A 23,325-nucleotide genomic window follows, 5' to 3' on the forward strand; every position below is an offset into this window, starting at 1 on the left:
GACATCATAGCATAAGGGTATATGCTACAGAGTAGCTAAAACCCGTAAAAGGGAGACCACCACTACACAAAACGTGTGTCCAAGTGCCCAAGGCGAGGGGCTCAAAGGGTATCATTTCCTTCCCCGTAGCTTGGTTCGCTCCAGCAATTACTGCACTTGTCGAGAGCCCAGCAGCAATTGCTCCCACGATGCTCATCAACAGGATGCTTACAGACATGAACCTACCATATTTGCGATGCCCAGAGGTGAAGAGGGCCAGTAATCCAGCGGGGACATGAAAGAAGAGGGGGGATACCAGTGCCATGGTACCACACCATAGCACATCTCCGGGGAAGGAGCCGAAAGGAGAGTTGGGGCACAGTGTTCCTTTGCCCCTAGAGCGGGAGCTTCAGGCTGAGGATCTGCTGCAGGAGCCCAGCTGGCCTCCACGGCTGCTGTTCCCCTGTGCTCTGCTCTCCTTCACAGCAGTCATTTTAAAGAGGGTATTGGGGGGTTGGGAAGGGGAAAAGAGAAAAAGAGTGTTGGAGATGTTTTTGTGTGTGTGTGTCTAAAGGTCATGTTTATCTTAGGGTGTACTGAATAACTCATCCACTGAGCTAGGAAACAAGAATATGCAGGGCTGTAGGATGGTCAGGTTATACTTCTAATTACTGGTTCAAAAGTGCACCATGAAAAACACAAAACAGAAAAAAAAAAGTACATGTGACAAGGCCTCTCCCTATCCTATTCCCCTCCCTATCCTTCCCCTCTGCCCCTCATAAATGGACAGATGTTTTTATCTGAAGCTCTGTGAAATGGCAGAGTCCAGCCGGTGAAGGGAGAGGGCACTGAGATTTGAGCCAGAGAAAAGAAATAAATAACCAACTTAACATGGGTGGTCCTTGACTAGTCCAGCGACCTTGGGGAAGGTACTTAACTTTTCTGAACTTTTAATCTTCAAAATGGGAATAATAATAATAATAATAATAATTCATATCTTTGTCATGAAAACTAAAGGAGTTAATATGTAGGAGAATGGAGTGGAATCGAATGATGTAAAATTTCTGATTACAGGTTAATAAGAGGGCTTATTTTTATATTTTAATGTGGATGGTGGTAGGAATTAAACTGCTAAGGTATTTAAGTTCCACTTTTAAGAGAGTGATTAATTTTTTAATGTTAATATTTACAATACATTAGGAACGACATCTTTCTGACATCGATGATGAAAAGTGTGTCAACCAAATGTGTTTGGGAGTTTAAAAAAATTCTTTGCGTAGACTAGCTAATATCTTAGAAGACAACTGCCGAGAATTGCTTTATCAGGGAGTTTACACGGAGAGTTGCCCAAATTCGCACCCTACATAGTACTCGGTAGGAAAGGATAAGGGGATTTTATTTATTGGTCTTCTTAGCCTCGACTGAACTGAATTGAATCCACACCGCTCGGCGTTGCCCTTCACGAAGGCTGTAGTAGCCACTTGCCACCCATAGGTGGCGCCCAGCGAGCGGCTCCAGGGGGCGGGCCGGCCGGGCACGCCTCCCCGGAGCGCTGTGGCGTGTCTCGGCTTCCGTAGAGCATCGAGCAAGATGGCAGCCTCCGAGACTGTTAGGCTACGGCTTCGATTTGATTACCCGCCGCCAGCCACCCCGCACTGCCTGGACTTCTGGCTTCTGGTCGACTTGAACAGATGCCGGGTAGTCACGGATCTCATTAGTCTCATCCGCCAGCGCTTCGGCTTCAGTCCCGGGGCCCTCCTCAGCCTCTACTTGGAGGGGGGGCTCTTGCCCCACGGCGAGAGCGCGCGCCTGGTCCGAGACAACGATTGCCTCAGGTGCGCGCGCAGCGGGCGTGGGGTGCGCGGGGGGCCAGGGACGCGCCTGCGCTGGTGCAGAGGTGCCGCAGGCTGCTGGAGACCGCGCGTGGATGGGGGTGGCGGGTGGGCTTGGGGATGGGGTGAGACCCTGAAACTGCGCGCTCCTGACCCGCAGAGATTCTGATTAGTCGGGGGGGAGGTTCCGGAATGCGCATGGCAACGGGCATCCTTCCCGGTGCGTCGGCTGCGGGTGGCTAGTGGAGCAGGCTGGGGGAAGCCCCGGGGTCGCGTCTGGGCCGGGCCCGAGCTCCTTTCCGCCGTGGTCTCGCTAGCGCTCTTTCATTCAGCCGGGCGCTGCGTTACGTGCCCTTGGCGCAGACCTGCCCGAGGCCGGCCATCCCCTGGCGGCTCCGGTGCGAGAGAGAGCCCAGCCGAGGGCGGGACAGCCACGTTCTCTTCCTAACGGGCAGCCTGTCCAGACGCGGTGCACCTGCGATAGCCCCCGAGACTCCTGATGGGTGTCATTCGGGGTCTCACTGGGCGTGTTGTGGCTCACTTACCGAGGTGTGTGGTCCTTCTGGGTTGTGAATTGGAAAACAAACGTTTTAAGTATGCCTTTGGAAATTAAAAAAAAAAAAATGATACCGAGTATGGAGGAGCAATTGGGATGTGAGCTGCCCACGTGTGGTTGATGTGTCTCAATAAAATGGTAAGACATCGTCCTTTCAATTCGGATTCCTACCTTGGACTAATTTGTTCAGGGCTTCTTTCTTTAAAAAAATGTTTTTATTGATTTTGAGAGAGAGAGAGAGAGAGAGAGAGGAAGGGAGGAGGAGAGAGAAATAGAAACACCGATGAGAGAGAAACAGCATCTATGGGCTGCCTCCTGCATGTCCCCTACTGGGGAGGAAGCCTGCAACCTGGGCGTGTGTCCTGACCGGGAATCAAACGTGACCTCCAGGTTCATGGGTCGCTGCTCAACCACTGAGTCACACCCCCCCCGGCTGTTTGGCTCTCGCTTTCTAATGACAATTTGAAATAGTCCAAATTTTAAGAGTCCTTTTCCTTTTTATTCACTGTGGAATAGATTTCCATTTTCTTTACATCTTCAGGGACTATTTAAATGGTATTAGAATTGTGAGGACTGCATCCTCTCCTGTTAAGTTTTTTTTCTGCAGCCCTGCTCCTTGGCTTGTAGATGTCGCCCTTGTGTTTTCACATACCTTCTCTGTGTACAGACACGTCTCTTTTCTTTAAAAAAAAAAAAATTATTTTGAGGGAGAGAGAAGAGTGAGGAAGAGGAAGATAGATCGATTTGTTGTTCCACTTACTTATGCATTCATTGGCTGAGTCTTGTATGTGCCCAGACCGGGGATCAAACTGCCACTCAGGCATATTGGGATGACGCTCTAACCAACTGAGCCACCTGGCCAGGTCTACACATTCTTTTTAAACGCCACCTCGTGTTCCTTTGTGTGACCATATCAATTTACCAAACCAGCCCTTAGTCATGGACATTTTAGGTTGTTGTATTAGTTTGGACTGCTATAACAAAAATACCATAGTCTGGGTAGCTTATAAACAGAAATCTATTTCTTACAATTCTAGAGGCCAGAAGTCCAAGATCAAGGTGCCAACCGGTTTGATGTCTGGTGAAGGCTTGCTTTCTGGTTCATAGATGACACCTTCTCCCAGTGTCCTCATTTGGTGGAAGTGGACAAGGGGGCTCTGTGGGCTCTTTTTTTAAGGGCACTAATCTTATTCATGAGGGCTCCACCCTCATACCCCAAGCATCTCCCTAAAGCCCCACCTCCTAATGTCATCTTATCGGGGGTTAGGATTTCAATATATGAATTTGGGGGACACAAGCATTCAGACCATAGTAGTTTTCTGTTTTTCACTGTTCTATACTGCTGTGAATATTCTTGTGTGTCTTTGTGTACTTGGGCAATAATTCAGTAGGATACATTCCTGGAAGAGGTCCTCTTTGGTCAAATTGGCCTCTAGGAAAGTTGTACAGGTCTATATTTACGCCAATAATACATGAGTTGCTTTTGTTCAATATTGTGTGAACGGTAAGAGAGCAGAGTGATAAAGAGCTCAGGGTCTGGATTCAGAACCCTGCATTCGAATCTTAGCTCTCCAGCTCCTTCACTGTGTGCCCTTGGTCAAATAGCGTTAGCTCTCTGGCGGTGATAATGCAGGCCACTACAAGCAGCAGCCAGATAGGAAGGAGGCTTCGGGGAACAGATGGGACCCAAAGAGGGTGCAGGTCTATCCTTTCACCCTCCTTGTTGAATTTCACCTCCATTTGATAGGACATGACTTTTAAAAACTCACCAACTCCTGTTCTCAGAGGGCTGAAACATTCATTATATTAATAAAAGAGCAAACACTGAGCCCAGCACTGCTCTAGATATATATAATATATTTTAAATGTTTTTATTTCAGGGAGAGAAATGAGAGGGAGAGAGAGATAGAAACATCGATGATGAGAGAAACATGGATCGGCTGCCTCCTGCAAGTCTCCTATTGGGGACTGAACCTGCAACCTGGGCATGTGCTCTGATCGGGAATCGAACCAGCCACCTCCTTGTGCATGGGACAACATTTAACCAACTGAGCCACAAAGGCTGGGCTATATTTTTTAATGATGGAATCCTAGAAATGAAATTGCAGATTTAAAGGGAATACCTTGCATTTTGATAATACTACCCAGTTTGCCCTGCAAAGAGCTTGAATGAACAGTGGAGGGTCTTTTAAAAATTTCTTGGACTCAAATCTCTTCCATTGCTAACTACACAGGTAATTCACTTCTCTTTGTAAAAGGACAGCTACATTTGTTGTCTGATCCAGGTGGAGAAACGAAGGACATTGCCAGGGAAAGTCTACACCCTGAAAGGAAGGGTAACAGACCCAGGTGAACCATTTCTTATTCTCTGGATAGCATTACGTCTCTCAGTTTTATTTTGTCCCATAGTGAAATTATTCACGTCAGGAATAGCAGGTAGTGAGGCTGCAGCAATCACAGGTCATACCTTCATGCCACATGTGCGCAGATCCATTGTCTTTAGAGCGGGCGAGATGATGCCAAGGGCTGCTTTTGAAAGCACCAGGAAGTTGTAGGTTCCTCTGAAAGGCAGGGGTCCTGCATATACTAGATGCAGCCCCTGCTGTGTTCCAGTGATTTTAATAAACCACCAGCACAGAAAGTCTTGCAGCCATTTTCAAAGTTGGTGGAAAGTTTGGTTCTAGTTGGTTGTCCCAGAATTGAAACCTGAATCAAAACAAATTGATCCAGAATAACAAGGAACAATCTGACATGCCAGAAGTTCCCCAGTAGTTCTTAAAGTCACAGGATGCCAAGCTAGCTTTTCCCGGATGGAGGAAGACTTCCTAGCTGCTTCATCCCGATGTCCATAGCTGGGAACAGGGTAAAGTGTTTCTGTAATTTAAGTCCCTGTCCTTTCAGAGTTTTATTTCTCTCTCTATTCTTTTCCTGATTATCAGTAGCTTTTATTTTACCTTGACTTGTATGTGTCTGTGTATTTGGTTATCCTGAGGAAATTAAGGATTTTTTTTCAACTACCACATTGAATGATAAATCCACAGGATTACTATATCTTAAAAAAATTAAAGAGCGTTTATAATATGTCTTCTTATTCACCAAATGTACTTTATGTTCAAATATGATTGTTACCATCTTTCCCTGGTTACTAAAAAAAAAAGATACTTGATGAAATATATAGCTAGATGTAAATGTATTGAAAGTATGTATGTTTTTAGCAGGTATTTTTGAATACCCACTATGTGCTTGACATTGGGGACACTCAGCTTTTCATTAGTGCACATATTAGAATTAGCTGTTTCCAGTTAATGGAGGAACAGAATTCCTTTCCTATAGTGAAATAATTTTATTTTATTATTATTTTTTTAAAATATATTTTATTGATTTTTCACAGAGAGGAAGAGAGAGGGATAGAGAGTTAGAAACATTGATGATAGAGAAACATCGATCAGCTGCCTCTTGCACACCCCCCACTGGGGATGTACCTACAACCAAGGTACATGCCCTTGACCGGAATCGAACCTGGGACCTTTCAGTCCGCAGGCCGACGCTCTATCCACTGAGCCAAACCGGTTTTGGCTATAGTGAAATAATTTTAGATGACGTGTGTATTAAGGTTCTCCAGAGAAACAGAAACCATAGGAGATGATACAGACATGGATACATAGATATAGATATGAGATTTAGTATAAGGAATTGGCTCGTGAGATTATGGAGGCTTAGTGGTCCCAAGATCTGAAGTCGGCAAGCTGGAGACCTAGGAAAACTAATGATAATAGTTCCAGTTCAAGTTCAAAGGCTTGAGAGCCAGGAGAGTTAGTGGATAGTGTAAGTTCTAGTCCTAATTCGAGTCCTAAGGCAGGAGAAGACCCATGTTCCAGCTCAAAAATGCTTAGGCAGAGAGAGCGAATTCTCCCTTGCTCAGCCTCTTACTCTATTCAGACTTTCAATGGATTGGGTGAGGCCCACTCATTTTGGGAAAGGCAATCTGCTTTACTCAGTCTCCTGATTCAAATGTTAATCTCATCCAGAAACACCCTCACAGATACACCCAGAACATTGTTGAACCACATAGCTGGGCACCCCATGGCCCAGTCACGTTGACACATACAATTAATAATCACAAAATGTCACGGAATTTTATGACTATCACTAGCCCAGAGAACAAATTGTTCAGTATTTTCCTAAATTTAAACAAAATAAAAATAATATCTGATTTTTCTTTTTTTTTAAAAGCAGCCACATTTAAAAACAAAATTGGACACTTGGGATTATCACTGTTTGGCGTTGGCAACATAGTAGAGTGGAAAAATTGTGAAGTTAGACAAACCAAGATTTGAATCCTATTTCTGTTGCTTATTAGCTTTGGTTCTTGGGCAAGTTATTTGTCTGAACTGTAGTTTTGTGATTTGTTTGAAAATCAAAGAAACCTACTTCATGGTGGTGTTTAGAAAAAATGTATAGCAAATGTTTGGGACACAGTAAATAGTCAATAAATAAAAGTAGTCTGTTGAAAGTTGACCATAAGTGATGCCATATAAACCATTTTGTCAAAAAGAGTCTTTGTCCTTCAGCGATTTGATGATTTTTCATTGACTGACGGCAGTGACAGTTTGCATTCCTCTCAGTATGTATAACAACGTCCTGGAGACATAGTTACTCACTAGTTTTCTCTCTTGTTCTTTTGATAGAGTTAAATTAGAAGAGAGAGAAGTCGCTGAGAATCCTGTAATAGTCAGTAATGGTGATAGTACTCATTTCTTACCTAGAAAAGCAAAGAAGCGGTCATTTAAGTTGGAGGAGGATGAAGAAACTGATTACAGAAATTCAAAGAAGCATTGGAAGAGGCGAGAGAACAACAATGAGAACACTTTGGATCCAGAACCAAAAGCTGTCCCAGATCAGAATGGGAGGGGAAAAAACAAAAGGAAACACAAAGCCACACGTGATGTAGTAGATGAGGATGACAAAGAGACCAAGAGAAAATCACCAAAGAAGAAGGAGAAACGTGCATATAGAAAACAGACGAGGAATCCCAAGTCTTCTAAAGCACAGACCGTGAAAGAGTGGACTGTCCAGAAGTGTAGTCCTCCAAAAGGTTCTGCTCGAAACAGCCTTGTTAAAGCCAAGAGGAAAGGTGGCGTCAACGTCCCTACAAAAGATAGTCCCAGTTCCTCCTCAGAGTCTGAGTCTTGTCATGATTCAGCCAGCGAACTTTTGAGCAATGTCATCTTGGAGGTCAGAAAGTCCTCAGAGAAAGTATCAACGGCATTATCAAAGGAAGGGCCCTCTATAAAAAACACAACGGCAAACAAAGTAGCTACGACAATTGCCTTTAACTCTGCCCCCATCGAGGACAAGACAACCAGAACCTCAGACTCCAGCTCAGACTCGAGTTCAGATTCAGATGACCAAAGCGACGCGTCAAAGAGTTCCCTGGAGAAGACTGCGGGGCCCTTAAAGCCGGTGGGCCTGTTTGCAGGCAGAGGTCGTCCAGGTCCGGGGCCTTCAGCACAGACCCTAAGTGCTCCTGGATGGAAGAACTCTGACTCAAATGGTGGCAGACAGACTCCTCCTGGTCCTCCCAGCGTGACTTTTCCTCCCAGTTTGGGAAGAGGTTGGGGTAGAGGAGAGGACCTTCTTTCTTGGAAGGGAATTAGGGGTCGGGGCATGCGGGGGAGAGGTCGAGGACGAGGACTTGCTGTTCCCCTTGTTTTAAATAAAGACGCTGAATATGAGAAGCAGCAGCATTTAAATGAAACAGTAACAAACTCTTCTACTATTATCCAGGCAAGTAGTCTTCATTGTGAGTTTACCACTTCCCCTTTCCCCACAGAGCGTGTCTGGAGTTGATATCATGAGTTCACATTTTCTCACCAGTAACAAAGTCACATAACTAATAAGTACTATTTTTCAGAATCCAGTACGGACACACAAGGACTACAGTCTGTTACCACTGTTAGCAGCTGCCCCCCAAGTTGGAGAAAAGATTGCATTTAAGGTATGTTTTAAAACAACAATTACAACAAAAAGATTATTTTCTCTCCAAGAAAAATTATTCATTAGAGTATATATATAAATAAACACACATATATATACATACACATATGTATATATACATATGTACATACGTATGTGTATATATATACATATGTATATGCATATATGTGTATATATGTGTGTGTATACATATGTATATATGTGTGTATATGTGTATATATACATATGTATAAACACACACACACACACACACCCTGCCCAGATCATATCTCATGTTCTCATGCCTAGTGTGTAATAGGTGCCAGTAATTGTTTTCTAAATGAATAAAAATGGCTTAGGCCAGTGTCTAGAATATAGTAAGTGCTCAGTAAAAGAAAGCCATACCAATCACCCCTTTCCCCTGGAACCCCTGTCTTGCTACAGATTCGTGGTCAGGCTCTGCGTGTTTTCTCAGAGATCGGGACCATGGGACTTATGTATTGATGAACTTTTTCTTTCTTTTTATTTTTTTTAAGCTTTTGGAATTAACACCCGATTATTCTCCTGATGTCTCTGACTACAAGGTAAGACTTTGTATTTAAAAACTAGAGGCCCAGTGCATGAATTTGTGCACCAGTGGGGTCCCTCAGCCTGGCCTGTGGGATTGGGCCAAAACTGGCTCTCCGACATCCCCCGAAGAGTCCCAGATTGCGAGAGGGCACAGGCCAGGCCAAGGGACCCCACCAGTGCACGATCGGGGCTGGGGAGGGACACAGGAGGTTGGCCAGCGGCGAGGGGGTGGAGGAGGAGGGGACTGCGAGATGGCTCCAGGGCATGTCTGGCCCATCTCGCTCAGTCCTGATTGGCCAGACCCCAGCAGCAAGCTAACCTACCAGTCGGAGCGTCTGCCCCCTGGTAGTCAGTGCACATCGTAGCGACTGGTTGGCTGGTTAACTGTCTGCCCCCTGGTGGTCAGAGCACATCATAGCGAGCGTTTGAGCAGCCATAGCATATCATTAGCATATTACACTTTGATTGGTTGAATGGATGACTGGACACTTAGCATATTAGGCTTTTATTATATAGGATAATTGTCAGTATGTTAAAGAAGCCAAAGTCATATTTAATACTAGAGGCCCCATGCATGAAATTTGTACACAGAGGCGGAGGTCCCTCAGCCAGGCCTGCACCCTCTCGCAATCCGGGATCCCTTGGGGGATGTCCGACTGCCAGTTTAGGCCCGATCCCTGCAATCCGGGACCACTCACCTGCCTGATTACCCCAACTACTCTGCCTGCCTGCCTGATCTCCGCTAACCTCTCTGCCTGCCTGCCTGATAACCCTAACCACTCGCCTGCCTACCTGATCGCCCCTAACTGCTCGCCTGCCTACCTGATCGCTCCTAACCGCCTCTGCCTGCCTGCCTGTTCACCCCTAACTGCTCACCTGCCTGCCTGATTGCCCCTAACTGCCTGTGCCTCAGCCCCCGCTGCAGCGGCTTTGTCTGAAAGGATGTCTGGAATGACATCCGGAAGGTCGGTCAGCTGTCCGGTCTAATTAGCATATTGTGCTTTTATTATTATAGATTGCCAGTATGAATAATGCAGATTTTTTTTGAGTACAATAAAAAGTAAAAATATTATCGAACTGTAAACTTTTTAGTAACATCACTGTGAAGTCTCCTAGTGTTGTTTTCCTTACACCTGGGAAGAATATAGAATGAGAATAATGAATTTAATGTTTTTATTCATTTTTTAAAAATTAGCTTAAACACACAGACTTCTTTGAGTACTCTTCTCCCATATTCTAAACGTTGAAAGAAAATAATAAATAGCTCTCAGCCAGAAAATTGGATTGTTTTCATCATAGGAATATATTTTACATATTTGTGAATTACTGGAAGGAAATGTAAACAGACCTATCTTGGGCAAATCAAAATGTTTTGTCACCCTACATAAGTAACTAGTTTAATTCTGTGATCTAGAGGAAATGGGAATAAATATAGAATCAATATATTTCATAACTCTACAAACTGTGATTCTAGATGGTATTAAAATTCACATTAAGTGAATGTTAGTCATCATAGTTATTACTGTAGAAAGCTATTTACTTACTTTATTTCCTAGTAGTTTTAGAACTTTTTTGAAATTGCTTTCAAAACCATTTTGAGAGAGAAAATTAGTCCCACTTTTTTGCTTTGACCACAAGTTCTGTTACCTGCTTGATCACTGGCTTTATTTTTTTATATATATTTTTTAATCCTCACTGGAGGATATTTTTGAGAGAGAGAATGAAAGGGAGCGGGGAAGGAGAGAGAGAAACTTCAGTATGAGAGAGACACATCAACTGGTTGCTTCCTGCACGTTCCCTGACCAGCTGAGGATGGAACCTGTAACCAAGGTAATGCCCTTGACTGGGAATTGAGCCCGAGACCCTTCAGTTCGCCGGCTGATGTTCCAGCCACTGAGCCAAACCCACCAGGGCAGATCGCCAGCTTATTTATTAAGCTTGGCTTCAAAACTCAAATCTCCCAGCCCCATTTGTACCCAGGGGATTTGAATTTATGAAGGTGGCTAAGGGAGACCCAGAGAAGCCAATGCTAATGAAAGGAATTTATTACTTACATTTCCCAAGAGGAGGGGCAATGCCACACCCTGCAGTGACACAGAGGAAAGCACCTGGCTGTGGTCAGGAGGCAGAAGCAGGAGTGAGGAGAAAGCCTAGGCCAGAGCCTTAGTGGGGTCTCCTGGGGATAGACAGGCAGGGTGCAGGAAACAATCTAGGATTGGCTCATTTCAGTAATGAGCAGGTTTGGTCTGTAGGACTATTCCTCATGTGGTACCTGACCCTGGGGTGATTAAGATTAGGGAAAATGGTGGTTTGGTGTGTGGGAGTATCATTTCCCCTACATGCTGATTTAACAAAATTTTTTTCATTGAGATAAAATTCACATAACATAAAAATCCACAGTTTAAACCAGCGGTCACCAACCAGCAGCCACTGGTGGTTCGTGAGGTCCAAAAGGTTGGCGACCGCTGGTTTAAACCATTTTAAAGTGTACAATTCAGTGGTTCTAATATATTCGTAATGTTTTGTGTGTTTATCTTTTACTTCAACTTTTATTTTTGAAAGGAAGGAAAAATATTGAGCCACAATCCAGAGACCCAGCAAGTAGATATAGAAATCCTTTCATCCAGACCTGGTGAGTCTTCTAGAAAAGAATTTGAAAATGTAGGCTTTTCACATCTCATTGGTTTCTAAGTAGCTATGCCATCGGGAGCTGCTGTCTTCATTGGCCCCATGACCAACTGGCGCTCTCCCCACCTCTGTCAGCACAGAAGAGCCAGGCCTGAGCCCCACTGGTGGAGTAGAGTGTCCACTAAGAGTTATTGGATTTTTTTCCCAAAGCTTTTAGGCAAGTTGTTCTTATTACTGTAATTATATAATTTCATAAAAATTACATAAACCGATGAAAATTAATTTCAGAAAGAATTCTTTTTTTAAAACCTAAGTTGAATGCTGATGCAGAAGTGTTGCTAAAAAACTTGCCATTAAGTTTTGTGTGGTTGGGTCTATATAAGAGATTGGGAGGAATTTGGTAAAAATCTGGGAAGCTTTTGCACTTAAATTGCCTTGCTAGTTTTTGCATTTTTGCATCACTTTAAAAAAACTCAAAACTGGAAATTATGCAAATTGCAGGCATACATTAAGGATATGATTTGTAAAAGAAAGACAGCTCTGGTTGGTGGGCTCATAAGATCTGTTCAGCTCTGTTTCAAAAGATTGGCAAATGAACACATTTGTGTTGTTAAATCAAAATAAACTATCTAAAATATTTGCATATACACAGTCCACACATTATTCTGCCTTACCCCTGATTCACCCTGTTCATTATTGGTTCTGAAATCCTGGAATGAGAGGGCTTTTACTGTATATGGCTTAACTTGTGTTGTGTTGTAGGTCCCTGGCCAGAGACCAGGGGAGATCCCTTTTCTTTAGCAGACCCTAAGGCAATTAGTTTCTATCTGTGTTTAAATAAGGTAGTAATGTAATGAAAACTCCAGTACACAGAAGTTAGTCAAAAGGGTTTTGTTAATCCTCACCCGAGGACATTTTTTCCATTGCTTTTCAGAGAGAGTGGGAGGACAAGATGGAGGGAGGGGGAGAAAGAGAGGAGAGAGAAAGAGACTAATGTCTATGTGAGAGAGACACATTGATTGGTTGCCTCCTGCACGCTCAAACCTGCAACCCAGCCCTGCTGGTGTTTCTCAGTGGTTGAGCCTCGACTTATGAACCAGGAGGTCACAGTTCGATTCCTGGTTGTGGACTCGATCCCCAGTAGGGCGCATGCAAGGAGGCAGGGAGTCAATGATTCTCATCATTGATGTTTCTGTCTATCTGCTGTCTCTCTCTCTCTCTCTCTCCCTCCCTCCCTCCCTCCCTCCCTCCCTCCCTCCCTCCCTCTCCCCCTTCCTCACTGAAATCAGTAATTAAAATAAAGAAGAAAAAAAAAAAACACCCTGTAACTTAGGTATGTGTCCTGGACCAGGAATCGAACCTGTGACCCTTAGGTGTGCAGGCTGTCTAACCACTGAGCAACACCAGCCAAAGCCAAAAGGGTTTTCAACAAAGTCTCTTTAGGCTATTAAGTAAATGATTAGATGTAACCTACACTGGTTTCCCAGCTTCATTCTGATAAGGTTTCATTTGAAGAAATCCCCCTTCTTAGGAATGGTGGTCAAATTCCATGGGCATGGCTGGATCACTGCTTATCAGGTGATTGACAGTGATGACATCTAAGTAGAACTTTTCTTCTGGGCAACAAGGAATGGCTTTATCTGTTTTCCAGTAGAAATACTGGTAGTCCTTGCTTTGCATAGTTCTGATATCCATGCACTGCAGTTACCCTGGTTTAGTTACTAACACCAGTCCCTCAGTGACATTGAGTATATATATATATATATATATATATATATATATATATATATACTTTTTAAATTTTATTTTATTGTTTAAAGTATTACAAATAGTAGTACATATATCTCCTTTTTTCCCCCCATTGACCTTCCCCAGCCTCCCTTACCCCCTGTCGCATGCCCTCATCCACCCCCTGACATTGAGTATATTAATGAGAGTAATTGCATAAGGTGCTGCCAGCTCTTTAGTCCACAAGTCACTACATAATAACAGATGCCCATCATGATCGGTGACCAGCCACTTCTTTCAGTCTTGATTGGTCACTGTGCTTCGGTTACTCATTTCCCGTACACACAGCAAGGTGTGTACCTTTGTTGCTCCCTTGTCCCTCAGTGATAAGCCCACATGACACTTACGAAATGGGTAGTTGAAATAAGGAGTTGGTCAACAAAGATGAAAGCACAACAAAGAAGCAAACAGTGACATCCAAATCAAGTTTAAGTGAGATTATAGAAGAAATAGCTAACCATAGGAATAGTGATACTGTGGTTTATATGAACTTCTTGACTTAAATGAGGAGGGTATTGGTGATGAAAGAGATGAAGGTGTCCCAGAAGTGATATCGACCAAAAATTTCCCAAACTCTCAGAGCTATTTCATGACATTAAAAGCTCAAGGAATAAAGTATTGAAAGCTGATCCAAACTTAGAAGTGAGTATGACAGTTCTTCAGGTAATAGAAAAGATTCTCTCTATCCTTGTTGCCGACAAGAAAGTAAGTACTGTTCAAACTACCCTTGATAAGAGTCTTACAAAGAAGCCGTGCACTTTAATTCTCAGTGTTTCTAATGTTTTAAATTACAATGTGCTACATAAATACTAGTATTACTTCTTTTAATTTCCTTATGTAGTAAAGATTTTAATGTTTTGCCGAAACTGGTTTGGCTCAGTGGATAGAGCGTCGGCCTGCGGACTGAAGGGTCCCAGGTTCGATTCCGGTCAAGGGCATGTACCTTGGTTGCAGGCACATCCCCAGTAGGGTGTGTGCAGGAGGCAGCTGATCAATGTTTCTAGCTCTCTATCCCTCTTCCTTACTCTCTGTAAAAAATCAATAAAATATATTTTTTTAAAAAAAGATTTTAATGTTTTGACAGAATTTTTTAAAGATCGTGGAACAATTATACGGTAATTTTCCCCATGGATTACTTTATTGTTTTGCGTGATTTCAGCCTACACAGTCATTTTTAGGGTCCCACACTACCATGCAAAGTGAGGACTGCTGTATTACTAAGTAGTGAGCATGTGTAATTTCTGAGGACATAGCAAGATAAAAGTATTTTGCAGAATTCAGATTACCTTCCTTTGCTGACACATAAGTTACTTTTTTCTTATCTTGTGGTTGTACATTCTTTTCTGGGAGTACTAGTGATAGTGTAGCAAGCTCGTCTCTTTTTGATGAAGGAAATATCGTCCCTGAAAGGCCAAGAAGCTCCCGTCTGCTGGTGGGGGGTTTTCTCAGGGTCTCCTGTCATGGAGCACTCCATGCTCGCATGTGCGTACCCAGTCTCCACACCAATGCAGTTTGTTTGTGATGGTTTTTCTAATGATGTAAATTGCCTGTAGAAGAATATTTTCACTACTGGGGAATGACTTATTGTCTCTCCTCCCTAACATCTAGTTTCATCCATGAAAGAACCTGGGAAATTCGATTTAGTTTATCACAATGAAAATGGATCTGAGGTCGTGGAGTACGCTGTGACACAGGAGAGAAAGGTAGGCGTGCTTCTCTTCTTGGGATTGCTGAGTCATCCATTCTCTCTCAACTGATTACTGGTGGTCTGTCTGGAATACTTTGCAGCTTGCTGAACTGCCTATATTAAAATCATGAAGGAGCCCAGCTAGTGTTGCTCAGCAGTTAAGCATGGACCAGGAGGTCAGAATTCGATTCCCAGTCAGGGCACATGCCTGGATTGCAGGCTTGATCCCCAGTGTAGGGTGTACAGAAGGCAGCCAATCGATGATTCTCAAAATTGATGTTTCTATCTTCCTCTCCCTCTCAAAAATTTCCTCTCTCTGAAATCAATAAAAACATTTTTTTAAATTAAAAAAATAAAATCATAAAGGATCTGGGTCTTGATGATGTCTGTCCTGCCTATAATGTGGCATATTAATGCCAAGTGTCCAGTTAGGGCATCATCTTGGACCTTAAAGAGCCTCTATGACAAGATGCACAGAGTCTACATTTGCATAGTCGTCTACCCTATCTAATAAAAGTAATATGCAAATTGACTGTACCTCTGCTACACCCACAAGCCTATCAGGACCGAGTATGCAAATTAACCCAACCAAGATGGCTGCGGCCATGGAGCGAGCAGGAGGCTTGGGTCCCTGGCCGGCCCAGGCCTCCGCTCAAGGCTACAAAGTTTCAATTATAGAAGATAAATAAATCCCAACAAAAATGGCTGTGGCCATGGAGCGAGCAGGAGGCTTGGGTTTCCCTGGCAATGGAGGAAGCCAAACTTCCTGGCCAGCCCTGGCCTTTGCTCAAAGCTACAAAGTTTCAATTATAGAAGATAGATAAATCCCAGATCCCAGGGCCTCTGCTTGTGTCGCTGGGGGGGCATGGCCAGCCTGCAAACCACCACAGGCCCCTTGCCCAGGCCGCCCCACGCCCCAAGGGGACCCCCACCCTGATCCAGGACACCCTTCAGGGCAAACCAGCTGGCCCCCACCTGTGCACCAGGACTCTATCCTATATAATAAAAGAGTAATATGCAAATTGACCGTCACTCCAACACACAAGATGGCTGCCCCCATGTGGAAACAAGATGGCCTGCAGGGGAGGGCAGTTGTGGGCGATCAGGCCAGCAGGGGAGGGCTGTTGGGAGGGACCAGGCCTGCAAGGGAGGGCAGTTGGGGGATATCAAGCCTGCAGGGGAGGGCAGTTAGGGGTGACCAGGCCGGTAGAGGAGGTGAGTTGGGGGCGACCGGGCCTGCAGGGAAGGGAAGTTGGGGGGGACCAGGCCTGCAGGGGAGGGCAGTTAGGGGTGACCAGGCCTGCAGGAGAGGGCAGTTAGGGACAATCAGGCTGCCAGGGGAGCAGTTAGGCATCAATCGGGAGTGGTTAGGGGTGATCAGGCTGGCAGGCAGAAGAGGTTAGGGGCAATCAGGAAGGCAGGCAGGTGAGCAGTTGGGAGCCAGCAGTCCTGGATTGTGAGAGGGCAGTCGGGCATCCCTCGAGGGGTCCCAGATTGGAGAGAGTGCAGGCTGGGCTGAGGGACACACACCCCCATGCACGAATTTTGTGCATCGGGTCTCTAGTATACTATATAAAAGCCTAAGCGACCGAACAACTGGAATGACTGGTTGATCAGTCACTATGACACGCACTGACCACCAGGGGCAGACGCTCAACACAGGAGCTGCCCCCTGGTGGTCAGGGCGCTCCCACAGCCAACCTCCCATGGCCCCTTACCCCCCGGCCCGCCAGCCTCCCATGGTCTCACCCTCCCCCCTCCCCCAATAGTCCTCTATCACCAGCGAGGCCGAGGGACCCCACCTGAGCACGAATTCGTGCACCAGGCCTCTAGTAGTATATAAGGTTATATAAGGATATCAGTACAAAAGACTAGCATATCATAAAAGTCTCTTATTGACATGTAGGTTCAGAAAAGTGCATTTAAGTATAGCTGGAACAATTTTCACACATGAACATACTCACATAACTGGCACCCAGATCAAGAACATTAACAGTTCTTTGTTAAGAACTGGAAATCTCGCCAAAACTGGTTTGGCTCAGTGGATAGAGCGTCGGCCTGTGGACTGAAGGGTCCTGGGTTCGATTCTGGTCGGGGGCATGTACCTTGGTTGTGGGCACGTCCCTAGCGGGGGGTGTGCAGGAGGCAGCTGATCTGTTTCTCTCTCATCGAGGTTTCTAACTCTCTGTCCCTCTCCCTTCCTCTCTGTAAAAAAATCAATGAAATATATTAAAAAAAAAAAAAAGAACTGGAAATCTCCATCATGTCTCCTTGTAGTCACTGCTACCTCTCAGACATTGCCACAATTCTGACTTAAAACAGCAAGTTTGGTTTTGAAGAATGACATAAAATGATAATTCTGCCTTTTGACTTTGTTTAAACCTTAAATTGCCATTTTAGGTAGTATATGTTATGTTTTAGAACTTTTTAGGCAGCCAGACTAGTTGCTGGCAATGGATGGTTCATTAGGCCTTGCTAGCATTAAAGGAAATAGAATCTATATATATAGAGCCAGGTTGTAACATCTATAATGACCGGAAGCTCGACTGAACACCAGGCTGTGCCCACAGCAGGCAAGTGGGCTGAACTGCTGACCTCTGGGAGAGAAAGAGAGGCAGGGCTGATCAGCAGCAGCAGCTGCTGGCGAGGCCTCTCTCTCTCTCTCCCAGAGGTCAGCAGTTCAGCCTGCTGGCCAACAGCCTGGGGTGGCTGCTGATCATCCCCGTCTCTATGATCAGGCCTGGAGATAGGCCCGGAGATGCAGACAGGAATAGAAACCAACCAATCAGAACCAAATCTGGGTGAATTGCAAGGAGCCAATGGCTGCCTAGGAGGCAGAGCTTTTGACGCTGACTGGCATAGGAACCAGCCAATCGAAACCAAATCTGGGTGAATCATGAGGAGCCAATGGCTGCCTAGGAGGTGGGGCTTTTGATACTGACTGCCATAGAAACCAACCAATCAGAACCAAATCTGGGTGAACTGCGAAGGCAGAACCTAAGGTGGGGGCTGAGGAGAGGTTTTAAAGGCAACAGCTGTTTGGTGTAAGGTGTAAGAAAGTGATTCAATTTTTTAATGACTGGTTTGGTAGTATAGTGCATATGGCTGGCTATCAGTCCAGATATAGGCATTATGTGTTTTTGTCTGCCAAGAGCATCTCCTCCTGTTGAAAAAGGCTCTCTCCCCACTCCCCCCATTTAAGCAATCCTATCCTATCTAATCTATCTATACTAATAAAAGGGTAATATGCTAATTAGACCATGTCAACCGGCCATCTTCTAGACGTCCAACTTCCTTCCAGACAAAGCCATGGTGGTTGGGCCTGAGGCAGAGGCAGTTAGGGGCGATCATGCTGGCAGAGGAGGGCAGTTGGGGGCGAGATCAGGCCAGCAGGGGAGGACAGTTGGGGGCGAGATCAGGCCTGCAGGGGAGGGCAGTTGGGGGTGAGATCAGGCTGGCAGAGGAGGGCAGTTGGGAGCGAGATCAGGCCAGCAGGGGAGGGCAGTTAGGGGCGATCAGGCAGGCAGGCAGAGACAGTTAGGGGTGATCAGGCAGGCAGGTTAGGCAGAGATGTTAGGGGCAATCAGGCAGGCAGGGGCCAAGGTATGGGCAATCAGGCTGGCAGGGGGGCAAGGTAGGGGCGACCAGGCCGGCAGGCAGAGGGGTTAGGGGCGATCAAGCAGGCAGGCAAGTGGTTATGAGCCAGTTGTCCCAGATTGCGAGAGGGATGTCTGACTGCTGGTTTAGGCCCGATCCCACAGGGCCTGGGGTCAGGCCTAAACCGGCAGTCAGACATCCCCCAAGGGGTCCCAGATTGGAGAGGGTGCAGGCTGTGCTGAGGAACCCCTCTCCATGCATGAATTTCGTGCACCGGGCCTCTAGTTTACATATAAGGTGTTTATATTTGAAACTAGAGGCCTAGTGCATGAAAATTCATGCACTGGAAGGGGGTCCTTCAGCCCAGCCTGCCTCCTCTCACAGTCCAGTGCCCTCAGGTGGGAGGTGACCAGGCAATCAGGGGAAGGCAACGCCCCCATCACACCTCTGCTGCTGCCACTGCCAGCAGCAGCAAGCCTCGGCCAGTCCTGGTTACCTGAGCCTTGGGCGGCCCTGGGCTGCTATCGGAAGCTTGCCTGTGCCTTGCGCCGGCCCTGGGGGGCTGAGGGGACTGGGGGACTCTGGAGGCAGGCGCGTGGAGCTGCCGGACCCACCTGGGGGCGGGCCCATCTGTGCCATGTGCCTGCCACCCCGGTAGGGCTGAGGGGACTGGGTGCCGCCATCTTGTGGCTGTGGGCATTGTCATCTTTGAGGGCATGGCAGTCAATTAGCATATTCCCTCCTTATTGGCTGTGGGCACCACTGTCTTTGTGATGGTGTGATGGTCAATTAGTATATTCCCTCTTTATTAGATAGGATGTTACAGATATTGCCTTATACGTTTCAGTATGGTAAACTCATAATTTATCTGACACGTAGAAACACTAGCCAGACTTTATGCTTTGATTTGTCTCTAAGATAGATGATACTCTTAGAGATTTATTCCAAAAACACATTTTTTGGGTCTGTGGTAGGATCATCAGATTTGGCCCAGTCTTCTGTACTTCTTCATTTGCAATATACTCAGCCCCATTTTGGGGGTTGAAATGTATTCTTGGAAACTGTGTTGGAAATGTAAGCCTTTAGAGACTTGCTTCTCCATGCCTTTTCAGAGGTCTAAAGCAGAGCCTGTAATTACCTTTTTTGGACACTAGATGGCTCTCATCATTCATCCACATGGCCAAGTGCTTGAATTTGCTTTCTCTTAGTAAAATGTGAAATACCTCCTATTTTTGGCAGCCTAGCAGAACTACAGAGCTGCACAAAACGGCATCAACAGTCTATTGATAACCCTTTTGGGCCACATCTGCTTCCCAAGAGGTCTGTGGCCACCTGTCCATGGAAGCTTGTTAGGCAAATCCTCGTGACCCTTTGTAACCAGCTACCCCTCACTCGTGCCATCCCCCACAACCCCTGCTCTAAATCAGAGAAGGATGAAATGTGCTTAATGTAAAATTTAGCTGCATTTGAGGTAAACAAGTTTTTATGCACTAATTAAACTCAGTTTATTAGGACTCAAATTATTCCAAGACTTCAACCATTCTGCACAAATGGAAATTTACTTGACTGATGTTTTAAATGACTAGAACCTATATGATCTCATAATGAAATCTCTAAACTGAATATTTTGTATTTTTCTTCAGATCACTGTTTTTTGGAGACAATTGATTGATCCAAGACTGATTATTGAATCTTCGAGTAACAACACATCAAGCACAGAGCTTGCCTGACTATGACCTCTCCACCTTGTAGTGTATAAATGCCTTGTTTGTGAAAGTGACTATAACCTGAACTTCAAAAAAAAAAAAAAGATTTGAAAGTTGTATGCAGTTTTCTATCTTCGTTTTACTGCATAGGACAGAATATCTACCTCATCATTGAAAATAACATGGATGTGCTGCTTTCTAGTCTTTTTTTTTTTTTTCAGGTTTAATTTTAGTAACAAAATTTTTTAAAATGACATTCCCTGTAGGCATTGTTACATACCAGTATGTATTGTTTCTTCTCTTTTTTATTTTATTTTTTGACCATCAAGTAGCCATTGTCAGAAGCAGTTTATAAAGGCAAGTATAAGAAAGTGCTGCACATCTTGTCTCAGTAAGTTTTATTAAGTAACATTTTAAAACATGAAAGCATGTTACTTGACCTAATTTTTTACATTTGAGTTCTATTAAATGTGGAACCTCTTGCAAATTTCAAGTATTTTATCCATGTAATTGTCAAGAATTAACAAGTAGTTGGGTTTGTTGCATGTAGTGAGTTAAGAAACCCTTTCACATTTTTCTCAACTTTAAAGTGGAGGATTCTTAGAGCCCATGTAGAGTAGGAAAGTAAGACCTGCTCTCTGTGCCTTGGGCAGATCTGTTTCAGCTGGGTGAGAGGATTTACTGTAGGTTCAGACCAGGAGTGTGTTACCTTGCTGCAAGATCCCGGCACCTGGCTGAGTGTGCTAGATTCAGGATCTTGAACAAAACTTCCTTTCCTATCACTGTTCCACACAAAGCTAAAATGACTAAATATATACTGTGAAAATTGCTTTCTTTTAATAAAAGATCAGATCCCTCCTTCAGCTTTGCGGATTTTTAAATAAAACTATATTGAACTAAATGTTCACGCTGAGTCATCACATTTAGTTGAGTATTGCAAATCTCAGTTTGTTTGTTTTTTACGACAATGCAAGAGGTTAAAGTTTTCCGGAACCAGAAGGGTTGCCTTGAGTGAAGAGTCTGATGTTGCAAAGTTTGGTCAAACAGAGTCTGCTATATTTGGGAGCTATTGGACAGTGAAGCTGCTGTCCAATTTTATTTTTATTTTTTTTGCTGTCCAATTTTAATATGTATGACATTGATGTGCATCAAAATGGGGTTACTGATTTGTGATAGATAAGTGTTACTCCAGGATGATGGGATCTTGGCCCTGGGGTTCTTGTGTAGCATACTTTCCAGAGTTTGGGAAACAAGATTACTAGTAAACGCCAAAGGGTACATTAACAAATGCCCTGGTTGCAGGCTCAATCCCCAGTGTGGGGTGTGCAGGAGACAGCCAATCGATGATTCGCTCTCATCATTGATGTTTCTTTCCTTCTTCCTCCCTCTCTGAAATCAATAAAAAATATATTTAATAATAATGCATGTGAAGCATTTAGCACAGGACCTGGCACGTAGTAAGTGCCTGATGAGACGTTATCATTTATTTATGTTCCTATTATGTGACTTTCCCAACATCCTGCTCCAAATTTTTGACAGAACTTGCATCCTCTTAATTTATTTTCATCTGTTAGAAATTACTAATGTCATATTTCATATTAGAGCTGCTGTGTTTAGACTTTCTTTTTAAAATTTTATTTATTTTTTAAATTCTTTATTGTTTAAAGTATTACATATGTCTCCTTTTTCCCTCATTGACCTCTCCCCGCTGCCTCCCCCCCCCCCCCCCCCGACTTTCTTTAATTGTATCTTTAGGTAGGAGGAAGTCAGCTCCTAATTCTCATCAGTCATGCTTTTATTCTAGAAGGCTTGAAGGTTCAGTATAGTTTTTATCCCAGGACTGTGGCCATGATCCCCACTTTGAAAGAGGTTATATTAAGATAGTCACTCAGGTTTTTTGTTTTTCAATTAACAGGAGAGAAAAATCATTCTGAAATGAACTGATAAGGGAGTAAAGGAAAATAAATACAATGAAATCCCAGAGAAAAGCATTTGGGATGTAATGGGATTGGTGATTGGCCCTGTCCTCTGCAGGACACTCTCACAGACACTTTGTTAACTTTGCAGTGATGTAACCCCACATGTTAAATGCCTGGATTTGGGGGCACCATTTATAGCAGCGGTCGCCAACCTTTTGGACCTCATGGACCACCAGTGGTTCGCGGACCACCAGTTGGTGACCGCTGATTTATAGGGTTTTGGTAGGGTTTTACTACATGAAATGTGGCTATAAGGTAATGTATGATTTAAAAACAAAATACGCCCTGGCCAGGTAGCTTAGTTGGCTAGAGTGTTGTCCTGATGAGCCAAGGTCGTGGGTTCAATCCCTGGTCAGGGCACCTACAAGAACCAACCAATGAATGCTTAAATAAATGGAACAACAAATCAATGTCTGTCTGTCTCTCTTTCTCAAATCAGTTTCTTTTAAATGAGTAAAATGTTGAAAGGAAGTCAATCTAGAATTTTAGATTCTTTGAAATGACAAAATAAAGACATTTTGAGATAAAAGCTGAGAGAATTCATTGCCAGAAGGCCTGCACTACAGAATATGCTAAAGTAAACTTGTATCCATAGGAAGGAATGAAAAGTACTGGGAATGGTAAATATGTGGAGAATATATCTTTTTATACACAACTATATTTTCTTTGAGGTAACTTTAAAGTAAATGTAATTATATATAGTAATACTGTTAAAAGGTAAACTAAGGCATATACATTTTTGAAGAGTTTATGTAAGCAAACTGATTCAAATCAGCCAGTGCAGAATCAGAAGTGGTTAGGGGGGCTCTATTAGCAAGAGGAAAGTCTTTTATTATTGGGGCCAGGTGCAGGTTGGAGGGGGTCACTGGGGGAACAAAAGGGATGTCGGTAATACTTGCAACAATAAAGATAAATCTTTTTAAAAGAAAGTACTTCATTATGTAATTGGCTGTAGTGTAAGCAGTTTTCCTATTTAGGAAAGCCGAGTGCTCTTCTTTAGTTTTGCTTTCCTAACCTCGAGGTGTTT

At 44.2% G+C, this 23,325-nt stretch overlaps 1 protein-coding gene and 1 pseudogene across 2 annotated transcripts; one reads left to right on the plus strand and one right to left on the minus strand.

The window, feature by feature from the left end:
- Positions 1-24: 24 nt before the first annotated feature.
- On the minus strand, positions 25-1,561 carry LOC307115457 (transmembrane protein 170A-like; annotated as a pseudogene). Its single transcript has 2 exons — positions 1,465-1,561; positions 25-457 (listed from the first exon to the last, which is right to left on the minus strand). The product of its transcript is annotated as a transmembrane protein 170A-like (transcript).
- COIL (coilin) lies at positions 1,554-22,849 on the plus strand. The gene is made up of 7 exons (XM_079798083.1): positions 1,554-1,814; positions 7,056-8,154; positions 8,282-8,365; positions 8,880-8,927; positions 11,476-11,545; positions 14,938-15,032; positions 20,257-22,849. The coding sequence occupies exons 1-7, from the start codon at positions 1,570-1,572 to the stop codon at positions 20,341-20,343; spliced, it is 1,728 nt and encodes a 575-aa protein (XP_079654209.1). The 5' UTR covers positions 1,554-1,569; the 3' UTR covers positions 20,344-22,849.
- Positions 22,850-23,325: the final 476 nt, after the last annotated feature.

This window comes from Cnephaeus nilssonii (assembly GCF_951640355.1).
Source record: "Cnephaeus nilssonii genome assembly, chromosome: 19".
Lineage (NCBI taxonomy): Eukaryota > Metazoa > Chordata > Mammalia > Chiroptera > Vespertilionidae > Cnephaeus > Cnephaeus nilssonii.

Bases quoted from the DNA above. Each gene is read 5' to 3' on its own strand.
- COIL (XM_079798083.1), top strand. From the start codon at position 1,570: ATGGCAGCCTCCGAGACTGTTAGGCTACGGCTTCGATTTGATTACCCG. The intron at 8,366-8,879 runs GTATGTTTTAAA...ATTTTTTTTAAG, and splicing joins GAGAAAAGATTGCATTTAAG to CTTTTGGAATTAACACCCGA. The intron at 15,033-20,256 runs GTAGGCGTGCTT...ATTTTTCTTCAG, and splicing joins CTGTGACACAGGAGAGAAAG to ATCACTGTTTTTTGGAGACA.